This window comes from Paramisgurnus dabryanus, chromosome 3 (genome assembly GCF_030506205.2).
Source record: "Paramisgurnus dabryanus chromosome 3, PD_genome_1.1, whole genome shotgun sequence".
Lineage (NCBI taxonomy): Eukaryota > Metazoa > Chordata > Actinopteri > Cypriniformes > Cobitidae > Paramisgurnus > Paramisgurnus dabryanus.
Genome location: NC_133339.1, coordinates 42,576,937 through 42,587,926, shown reverse-complemented (window position 1 = coordinate 42,587,926; position 10,990 = coordinate 42,576,937). Strand labels below are relative to the sequence as shown.

General features: G+C 37.8%; 1 protein-coding gene across 1 annotated transcript; it reads left to right on the top strand.

Moving 5' to 3' along the window:
- Positions 1 to 756: 756 nt before the first annotated feature.
- Positions 757 to 9,466, top strand: tnfsf14 (TNF superfamily member 14). The gene is made up of 4 exons (XM_065263301.2): positions 757 to 1,385; positions 5,628 to 5,667; positions 5,813 to 5,890; positions 8,458 to 9,466. Exons 1-4 carry the CDS (start codon positions 1,185 to 1,187, stop codon positions 8,856 to 8,858), a joined length of 720 nt encoding a protein of 239 aa, XP_065119373.1. The 5' UTR covers positions 757 to 1,184; the 3' UTR covers positions 8,859 to 9,466.
- Positions 9,467 to 10,990: the final 1,524 nt, after the last annotated feature.

Sequence of the window (10,990 nt, the reverse complement as noted above, 5' to 3'; positions counted from 1 at the left end):
CGTAGAACTGACGCGCTGTTAAAATTTTTGCGTGGTGCGCGTCAGGCTACGCAGAGTTACGCACAGGCTATGGATAGCCTACGCCGTATGTACGGCGTAGAACTTACGCATGACTATAAATCGGGCTTAACTCTAGGGGAGCTGAAAAATGAGTATATTTTCAAAAGAAAGTGCAATGTCCCTTTAATATATGGATGTTTTGTGGCATGGATTTGATCCTATACCTGTAGGCCTTTTCATAGCTGTGCCAGTCTTAAAATTCAGTACTTTATTTCAAAAGTTGAACTATTAACTTGACCTGCCATTGGAATGCAGTAACAGGCAGGGAAAATATCAATAACCTTTTGCTACTAAAAATAATTGTAATATTTTTTTTAAATATGATGCTTTATGGCTTGTAAATTCTAAGTAATAAAAATTTTTTTTTTCGATTATGGACCGATGACCAACATGCCACCGGATGTCATTACCACACACAATCAAGCTCATTAGGCAACTTAATAAAGACAAAGGGAGAGTGTGCACAGGTCTGGCTATACTTATAATGTTTTCTGATCATGTTTGTGTGAGGTTTAAAGATAGAAATGAACAGTCATTAACCTGGTATAATAAAGTCTGTGAGAGGTGTTCACTAATATGGTGAATTTGTGAGCATGTGCTATGTAAGGGAGGGAAGTGGTGAAAGAGAGGTGATACAGAGGAAGGTGTGAATCGGAGGGCTCGTTGCATGGCCATAAATATGCTGAAGTTTCTACTTCTGCGGGTATTTGTACATCCTGCGAAACTTTTTAACGTCCTCCTCCTCTTTGATTCCAATTCATATAAATTCCACTAAACCCACCTAGAATCTAAACTGGACCCTTTGTCTTGCTATGAACGTGGAAGACAACATTTCTGCTTTTTTGGAAAGTTGGAAATTCTCTAAAACATTTTTACAACATTTTTCTTAAATTGTTTTTTGTCCCAGCAGCTTGTGAGATGGACTGAGATTTTTTTCGCTTTAGTTTACCCTGAACCGTCCGCCCACCTGAGTGCTTTATGAGTGATGGTTATCTCTCAGTTTTAGATTGGGTCTTGCTCTCTCTCTGTGTGTGCATACAGTGGGTCTTCACACGTCGCGAAACAGCATCTTCTCATCTGGATGTTGAGTTGTCATCTCTTTTGCGGGTCGAGACAGCCTGGACATGGTTCAGGGTGGTGTTAAGTATCCCTCGGTTTTCACAGTGGACGGTGGCATGAGACCCCCTCCGCTGCCCCCCAAGCCTGGCCGTAGGCAAAGGAGCGGGGTGGTCCAGACACTGCTGGTGATCTTGGTCTCTGTAGCTCTGTTTGGCATGCTGGTGGAGGCTTGTTTAATCTACAATCTTTACATATCCAAAGAAAATGTAAGTATCATTCTGTCAACTTTCAGAAGTGTATCTGCATTTGAATGGCTTTTCTGCTAACATTTTATTCAGTATCAACACTATCAGTCCATCAGTTTTGTTTTTTAGGGTGGGTTACTGGTTTGCTTATCTTCTTTGATATCATTTTGAGATATGAAACTGCTTCCTTTCACATAGTGACAAAAGTAGGTTATGTTAGATGGGTCTGGGGCACATGATGTTTTGCAGAGCTGTAAAAATATGAATATAATAATATAGAATAAATAAAAATGCAGAGTTAATATTAAGCAAAACTGAAAAAATAAGTAAAAATTGTTAAATGATAGAAGAAAAGGTTTAAAAGATTAAAAACGATTAAGTAACGAATCATTTTTTTTTTGGCATAACAAGAGATCATGAAATTTAGTTAGTCTACTTATTAAAGTTAACTCAATGTAGTTTCTCAAATTGTTATGCTGATCATATCATGTGATGAAAATGCGTATTGTAAAATAATGTACAATTTACATTTAGGCATTTGGCAGACCCTTTTTTTGTAAAGCGACGTACAAAAGTGAGGAAAATGATGAAGCAATTTGTCTTAGGGAAGCAAATGTATGAGAAGTGCTACACAAAGTTACTTTTGGCCAACAAAGTTTTAATACTTCTTATAAAAACTAACTGTTTAGGGAAGCAGTTATACTAATTTTAAACACAATACAGTACAATACAATACATAAGTATATACAAATTATACAAATAATGCACACCCAAGGTGGTGATGCCGCACAACGCTGTAAGTTGATTCAACTTAAAAAACATGGGGTAACTCGCTGCCCTAAAATTTTGCTCTGATAAACAAACAAGTAACTTTAAGTTAAATCGACTTAAGATTGCTGAATAGGCTATTTAAATCTCGTTCCAGCAATACCTGTATATCCTTGTTAGATTAACTAAATATTTCCTGTTCTACAAATGGTCAGTTAACAATATTAGAAACTTTATTTCACACGTCTTATTTTAACATAGTTTTGTACAATTTTTAATGTTAAGAGAAATCTTCAACTGTGCCTCTCAAAGCAAAGGTTTTAACTTCATACAGAGACCTCAACACATAAGTCTTAATAATGGTGACAGTAATCAAATCTCATGAAGTGAAAAGATGAGCTCTTGACTTCCCCACAAAAATAATAAGCAACAATGATAACCAAAACAACTACAGTAGTAGAAATAAAGACAACTAACAGCAAAACAGTGTTCTTATTTAGTCTACTTGGGTTAAAACAAAATCTGGGTTACACTGTAAAAATCTTTTGCTAAATATAAATAATAGCAAGTTGAAGTTACTTGTAAATCTGAGTTGAATAAACTTAAAAATTGAAGGCAACAAAGGATCTTTTACAATGTGGCAGTGAATTATTAATAAAAGACCGGAGTAGGAGTGCACCGAAGTATCGCAGATGATGCTTGCTATGCTTCTCAATGAATGACGGTGAAATACCGCTACATCCAAAAACCAGAGGGCGCTCTTGTGCAGAAACTGAATACACATACACATGCAGCTATGGCCCTGTCCCAAATGGTGCACTTCATGTGGACTTTCGGTCTCGTGGCCTTAAATTGCGCGTGTCCACTTAGTCTATGAGTCCGTAGGGTGTCCCATCTGTCATTTTTATGCTCCTAAGTGTGCTCATCAGCTCTCCCTTTGAACCCTTGATGCGGTCTTCGATGAAGCCCACACTGCAGCAGGCCTCATGCACTCTACCAACCCAGAAGTCCTTACGAGAGGGAAATCAGACCAATCAGGCGACGGAAGGGAGGAGTTCACACTGATGGGCAACTTCTCTCCTTATTCCAGGCGTGACGCTCGAGTCTGTCCCAAAATACGACTCTGGTGCACTCTCTTGGACTCGCGTCTAGGGTCCCTAAGATCTGCAATACATTATGTCATCAAAGTGTGGACTCTAAGGAGGTCCACAAGTCCGGAGTGTGCGATTTGGGACAGGGCCAACGACACGCAGCCCCAGGAAATGTCTAATGCTGCGTTCAGACCAGCGTCAAGCATGAGTGATTTAAATGTTAAGTCAATGTAAAGAAGCGTTGATGCTTGTCTGATGGTCTTGCGGCATGAATGATGTGTTTAGCGTGGTAAATGCCCGTGTTGGACAATTTGAACTTTGGCGGAAAAATGAACCGTGTTAACCAATCAGGAGCTTGCTCTAGTAGTGACGTGATTACAGAAAGCGATCGGAGTTGCCGCAGCACTCCCATGATGCAAATTTCTGCGTGGATGGCCCTGTCCCAAATGGCAAACTCCAGACTTGTGGACCTCCTCAGAGTCCACACTTTGATGACATCATGTAGTGCAGACCCTAGGGACCCTTGACGCGAGTCCAAGAGGGTGCACCAAAGTTGTATTTTGGGACAGACTCGAGTGTAACGCCGGAAATAGGAAGATAAGTTTCCCATCATTGTGAACTCCACCCTTCCGTCGTCTGATTGGTCTGATTTCTCTTTCGAAAGGACTTCTGGGTTGGTAAAGTGCGCGAAGCCTGCTGCAGTGCGGGCTTCGCCGAAGACCGCATCAAGGGTTCACAGGGGGTGTTGAGGAGCACACTTCACAGCATAAAAATAACAGATGGGACACCCTACGGACTCGTAGACTAAAGGGCTCGTTATAGTTGTGCGTAGGTTCCGCATCCGTTTTCATTTATACTTTTGCGTCGTCGTCCGCGTCGACGTTCAAACACACGCGCAGACCGCTGGTAGGCAGTATCCACGCGTGTAACCATAGTAGCACACGACCACCAAAGAAGAAGAAGCTTAGCAAGTTAACCCACAAACGAAGAAGAAACAGCAACTTGTTGTGTATGATTTGAGAAGACCAGCTGTAAATAAACAGCGACTTTTGTTGCAGTTTGAGTTAAATGACTCCTCAACTTGGCCATTTTTTGTTTTTATCGTCGCAAACGGAAATACCTATGACGCAGTTTTTTACCTGATGGGAGGAGTTCTGGTGGACCAATCACAGCGCTTGCGGTCCGCGTAGAACTGACGCGCTGTTAAAATTTTTGCGAGGTGCACGTCAGGCTACGCAGAGCTACGCACAGGCTACGGATAGCCTACGCCATATTTAGTGTGTTGTCCCAGAATTAACAATAATGTGTTGTTTTTAACACATTCATTCTAAGAGTGAATGATTATGCTTGACGAATGTTGCTTTTTCAAATGGATGTTATACACGACTCAACCTAACAGTGATTTTAGATCGATAAGGACTTACTGATCAAAAGTCGTAGTACATGAAATAGCTGTGCGTAATATCGGCTGTGCGATGCAGAATAGTTATTGGCCACGTATTATTAGTTTTTTACACCAGCCAATTTTGGCACACACGTTTCTCTGAAAATTCTCTGAGTTTGCCCTACTGCGCTTTGGCTTTGTAGGGCAGTATAGCCCAGCGGGTCAGCATTGTGTTAGGAGCGCAAAAGGTCGTGGGGTTGATCCCATACTGATATAAAATATAAATATAGATGAATATACACTCAGACACAGGTTACACCCTTTACTTAAGGTTTGCAGAAGTATAGCTGGACTGCCCTGCTTAAACTTAAACCACACCAGTACTGTGGTCACCTAACCTATAGCGATTACAAGAAACAGGTTATAGCCTACATGCAACGCAGTTATCTGATGTAGCAGTCTGACACAAATTAAACAGGAAACGTGGTCTGAGAGACTATAGTTAAATAATGTGGAGGGTTTTATAGTGACTAACTATAGCACAACACTAGAACAAAGTAGTGTAGCCTTCAGTAGTAAAGCTGTTTTAATGAGTAGCACTGACACTTCATCCAAAGTGACACATTTAACATTTTGTTGTTATAAAATTATAAAAATGGTATTATAAAAATGTTTTACAAATCAAAACCCAATAAATGCCATGACGATAGTATATTTATCTCTACTGTGGAAGGCAATGGTGCTCCTGCTTCCTTATAGATATCTTTGCGTTCAGCAGAACAAAGAAATTAAGCGTAAAGTTAAACACTTTATCAATTGGATAAATATAAGAAAAAGTGTCTCACTTTATCCCCATTCACTCTACTTTATTTCACTGTACTGTATGTGTTCCCTGGGAATCAAACCCATGCTCTTGATGTTGCAAATGTTATGTTTAACATGTTGTGCTAAAGAAACCTGTGAGGATTCATTGAGTGAAAGACACATAAATATACAATGCTCATTTTTCATCTCCTGCAGACCCTTTCGGATGCTCCAAAGACCGAGATGAGAAAACAAGGTACAGATTGCTTTAATTGTCACATAGATTTAAAGTTTATATTTATGCAACGAATAACATTGTTTTTGCAATTTAAATAATTAATTGTTTAACAAATATCAGATTGCACATAAATATATTGTGGTGTGTTTTTGGCATATCAAAGAAAAGGAAGAGGCAACGATCTCCAAAGCGAAACCAAGAGGACAAATGAACCCACCAAAACCAATGGCACATCTGAATAGTAAGTTCTGAGCTGTTTGTTCTCATGTGGGAAAAGGAGTCTTGTAATTTTGGTTTTAATGGTTATTAGTGTCATCCTACATTATACAAGTGAGAGTATGTGAATGATGTGTTAATGGGGTTGTTAAAAACAGTTGATTGAGAAAATGCACCTTATAGGGCTGTGAGCAGGGGACATACTGTAAGACAGAAAAGTTTGGGAAAGACTGAACAACACTCTTAGAAATAAAGGGACAAAAGTTGTAACTTTTTGTCACTGGGACGGTACCTATTTAAATATGTACATTTTTGGTATAAAAGTGTACTTTTTGAAAAGGTTTTTGTACCTTTTTTCTGAGAGTGTAAATTACGCACATGTATGCCACGAACATTTACTCTATAAATACTGGTTTGTTTCATCCCATGGTTGGGTAAAATATCAACAAACCCAACAGATGGGCTTAACTTAGTCATGCTGGGTTTTTATTTTTACCCATAGTTGGGTAAACTACTTACATTTCCCACGGTTATTTAACCCAGTGGTTATTTAACCCATATTATAAAACGGGCAATTCTGGTTCTTCATTCTGATTGGTTGAAACGCGTTCTAAGCCGTGATAAAATACCCCGGTAAACCCATGGTTCAGACCGCATTACGTAAGTTTCACTGCGCCACTGTTGCTGTGTACTGATTTATGAAAATAAACACCACAGTCTATAATCATATTTTTTATTTGTCTACAATTGCACAATTAATAGCGATATCCAGATAAATGTCAATAAATATTGTGTCATCTCGTCAAAACGTTATAAAGAGAAACTCCCTGAGGAGTTTCTACCTGAAATTCATATTTCCGCTATCCACTGAGTGGCGATCTTACCCAACTTAAACACTGACGCATTCACTCAAAACTAAAAACATTGTGTGAGAAGTTTTGATCAGGCTCTGAATCTGATCTCTTACAAAAGTTCTTCACAAAAATGGAATTATCTCCGCTTTTAGCTGAAAATTTGAGAGGTGATAAGAGAACAAATGAAGGTAGAATGAAACGGGTTTTTTGTTGTTGTTGTTTGAAAGCTGATGGTCTGTTCTTTCATTTGATATTTTATGTTTATTTAAAGAAGATAATTTTTCTGTAAGGCATTAAACTAAAACTGGCTGGTAACTAAAAAAAAAAAAAACGCTGACGGGAAAGAGTTCAGCATGCTTCCAAGCATATTTGATCATCACTTCAACAGTTGCACGATATAAATGTTAATGTATAAATTAGATGAATTTTGATTTATAAAAATAAACACCACAGTCTTTAATCATATTTTTATTGTGTCTTTGCTGCGTCTGTGTTGGTTGGTAACTGCGCTCTGTTTCAGTCACTTGATTCTGAGGAACTACTTTGTTTGGCGGAAGAGAAATATTTGTACTAATATAATTACAACTTATTTGTGTTGTATTTTATGAAATCCTGCTATGCATATGAAGTAAACGTTTTATAAACGCAATAAGCCCCGCGAAGCTGTGGGGTTACAGTGCATTTTATAACAGCTAAGGGGCTTTGCGTCGTGCCTAACAACGCCCCATAGCTGTTATAAAATGCACTGGTAACCCACTGCTTCGCGGGGCTTATTGCGTTTATAAAACGGTTACTTCATATGCATAGCAGGATTTCATAAAATACAACACAAATAAGTTGTAATCATAAAAATTTATTTTACTCAGCCATGGTGTGCTGAAGCTACACAATGTAGTTACTTTTTAGATTATATGATCAATTCATTTATAAAGGGGACATGTGACATGCAATGTGTTAACGTGGTTTAAGGTTAAAAAAACAAATAATTTTCTACATACCGTAGATTATTTTTGCTCCTCTATGCCCCACCTTTCTAAAACGCGTCGATTTTTACAAACCTTGTCGTTCTGAAAATCGTAGTGTGCTCTGATTGGCCAGCCATCCAGTGTGTTCTGATTGGCCGAATACCTCAAGCGCGTGACGGAAATGTTACGATCCTTACCATATTTGCAAGATCAGCCCTCAAAGCACATGGCGGCGGCAACAATAGCTTCTACAGCGAGAATAAATTTTACATAATTTTTCTTTGCATGTACATTTTGGCGGTGTTATGCAAATCTTACCACACAGTGATGTAGATATGCGTGAATAAGGCATTTTAGGAAGGCATGGATAAGCCTTCACTGTTAGAAATAATATCTCTTTCGGTTTAAGCCTTTAATCTTTGCGACTTTACGGATCTTCTATAGACGGTTTCAGCAGTAACAACATAAACAAACTGCTTTCGTGGAACAAACGTAACTTCCGGTAAACTCCTTGTATTTAGGAAACCAAAACATTTGTTATTTTCGACTACGTATTTGTTCCAGAGTTCAGTTTAAACACTAGTCAGACCATTAAACAAACAGAAGAGTTGATTTAAATCTGAGTTTGTTTTACAAATAAATTTTTATTAAATATTTGATTTCTGCATTTAACTGTATAGATTCCTGTACTCCTGCATCATCCTTTGCATTAAAAATTTGTCATATGCGTCTGAACCCTTTGTATGATGCTGACCCTTTTCTCTCCTACATAGCTGGTCGACATCCTGATCATACCGGAGCAGCAGATATCGTGCTGTGGACCATCAGTCAGGAATCTATACTGTACCACGTAAAACACAAAGTAAATGAGGGAAAACTCATCATACAGAAGGAAGGATACTATTCGGTCTACTCCAAGGTCCACTTCAAGGAGAACAGCACCTCTTTCAGCCACTCTGTCCTCCGGATTTCACCTCGCTACCCCGGTGAGATCCTGCTTCTCCAGTCTAGCAGGTTGCATCCTAAACCCATGAGACCAGGAACCCTGGACAACAGCTATCTCAGCGGAGTCTTTCATCTGTTCGAAGGTGATGCGCTTTTCGTCAGGGTGAAAAACTGTATGATTGTGTTGTCAAATTCGGCTGAGAACTACTTTGGTGTTTTCATGGTTTAGACCAGGGGTCCCTCAGAAGGGTACAAGGGGTCCCCAAAAATGAAAAAACAAAAAGTGTATGGCAATTATTTAAGTTTGTAAACAGTTTGCTGTCTTTATAATACATTCTTTATTAAAAGACATGGATATATATTAGGAATGGGGTCCCTCTGGATTTATCATATGTGAGGGGTCCCTACCATCAGAAAGCTTGACTACCATGATTCAGAGACCAACTGTACAGAAAAACAAGCACATGGGTGAATTTGATGAAAAATTTTACATTTAATAAATGTGCAATAAGTTATAAAAATTTTATAAAAATCTGTATATTTTTGATTAAGTGAAAACTTAAAAAAAAATCAAAACCTCCATAAAATATTCAACAAAAGCTATTTTATTTTAAACTTGCGGCAAAAATGACCCATAATCGACAGAAGTCTTTGTTTTTAACAAGATATGCAATCGTATTGTTCAGAACAGATCGCTTTGTGAATGCAGTGCAGGCTTTTTAAATAGGATGGGGCTGTAAAAAGCGCTATTGCATCCAACAACAAACCCGCAGCTCATGAATAAAATCTCATTTTACATCTAAAAGAGTGTTTACGTTAAAGTGGTTATACATTATGACTTTTATATTATGTTTTTGGCTCAGAAAACTTTAATGTTTTTATCTAACTTGGATGGAAACCAATATATGATATGACTCGCATCCAGACTCCAGTCATAGCAGTTGTCTAGTACGATGGTTGTCAAACTTTTTTGCCGTACAGCCCCCCTTGTGCACGGTGCATCCCTTCGCGGGCCCCCCAAAGAAAATGTATGACATAAAACATTCTAAAATGTTACATTTTAATTAAACAAAACATGTTGACTTTTACAACATTACTTTATACTTTAGTAGTCCCATCACTGGAAAATTTGTCATGGAAATCGTCCAAAAACAAGTATATACCATTCATAAAATGTTACATGCATTAAAACATACAAGTAGTAAAAAAGAAGTATAAATTAAAAACACAGTGGCAGTATCTCACATTATTTTATCTGTACTTAAAGCTTTGACTGCCGACGGAAAATATTTTTTTTAGACCTGCACATCAAGACCCTGTACTGCTTTCCCACACAAAATGTGGGTAAAATTTGGGTTAAATAACCACTGCGTTAAATAAACATATTTATTACATTTATACAACATGTTTCTGTTGTTTAGTACACAGCAAAATCCCCAGTGTTAAATTAACACTGCTCGGTGTTTATATAATCCACACCAAGATTGGTGTTAAAAAAACACTAAATCAGTGTTAAAGTTAATAAGATAATGAAGTGATTGAGTCATTAATAGTGAACACCTGCTGGTCATTCCATGTCAAATCAACTCAATTTTGGAATTGTTCCTGTCTTAAATTTTTTATTTTGTTGACTCTTTTTCTGGAGAAAGTAATACTAAAATGAGGAAGAAAGCCAAATTATGAAATGCAATAGATGAAATCACCATATATAGTTAAATGAACACTATCATCATCTCTGTTTGAAAACTAAAATTACAACTTGCTTGCAGAGTTACATGGATGATAGGTTTAACTTCTGAAGAACTGCTGTATATCTGGTTAATAAAGTAAGTCACCATTGCTCCGATTAGTGTTTCCTTTAGTTGGGTACTTGGGTCTTGAAGTTAAGTGTTCATTTTCTTCTGCTCATTGTAGCAGTGTGTTTATAAAACACATCTGTTAAAGCAGAGGAAGATGAGAGAAGTGAAGTTTATTACTGTTACTATGTTAATTATTATGAAAGTATAAGTCTTGGGATTCAATGATATCATAAAAAAGTAATCACTGAATTACTGTTTAATATATGTTCTGCCAACCCTGTGAGGCTCCCATGAAATCCAACAGCGCTGGAGAAGTCCACATACCCTGAAGAGTTAAATATTGTTTACCCAAATCTTATCTGTGATGTTAGTCAGACACACTGAGACATCAACAATCAGCCTATAAAACACAATCATGGTGACAATTAACAACAAAGCTTCATGCCGCAATGCATGCTGGGTATCAGGATTGTAGAAAACTCAATCATAAATCCCATCATGCATTGCAACATGACAAAAATTTAGCAACTTTCTTACCATTAACTGTCACCATTGTTGAGAT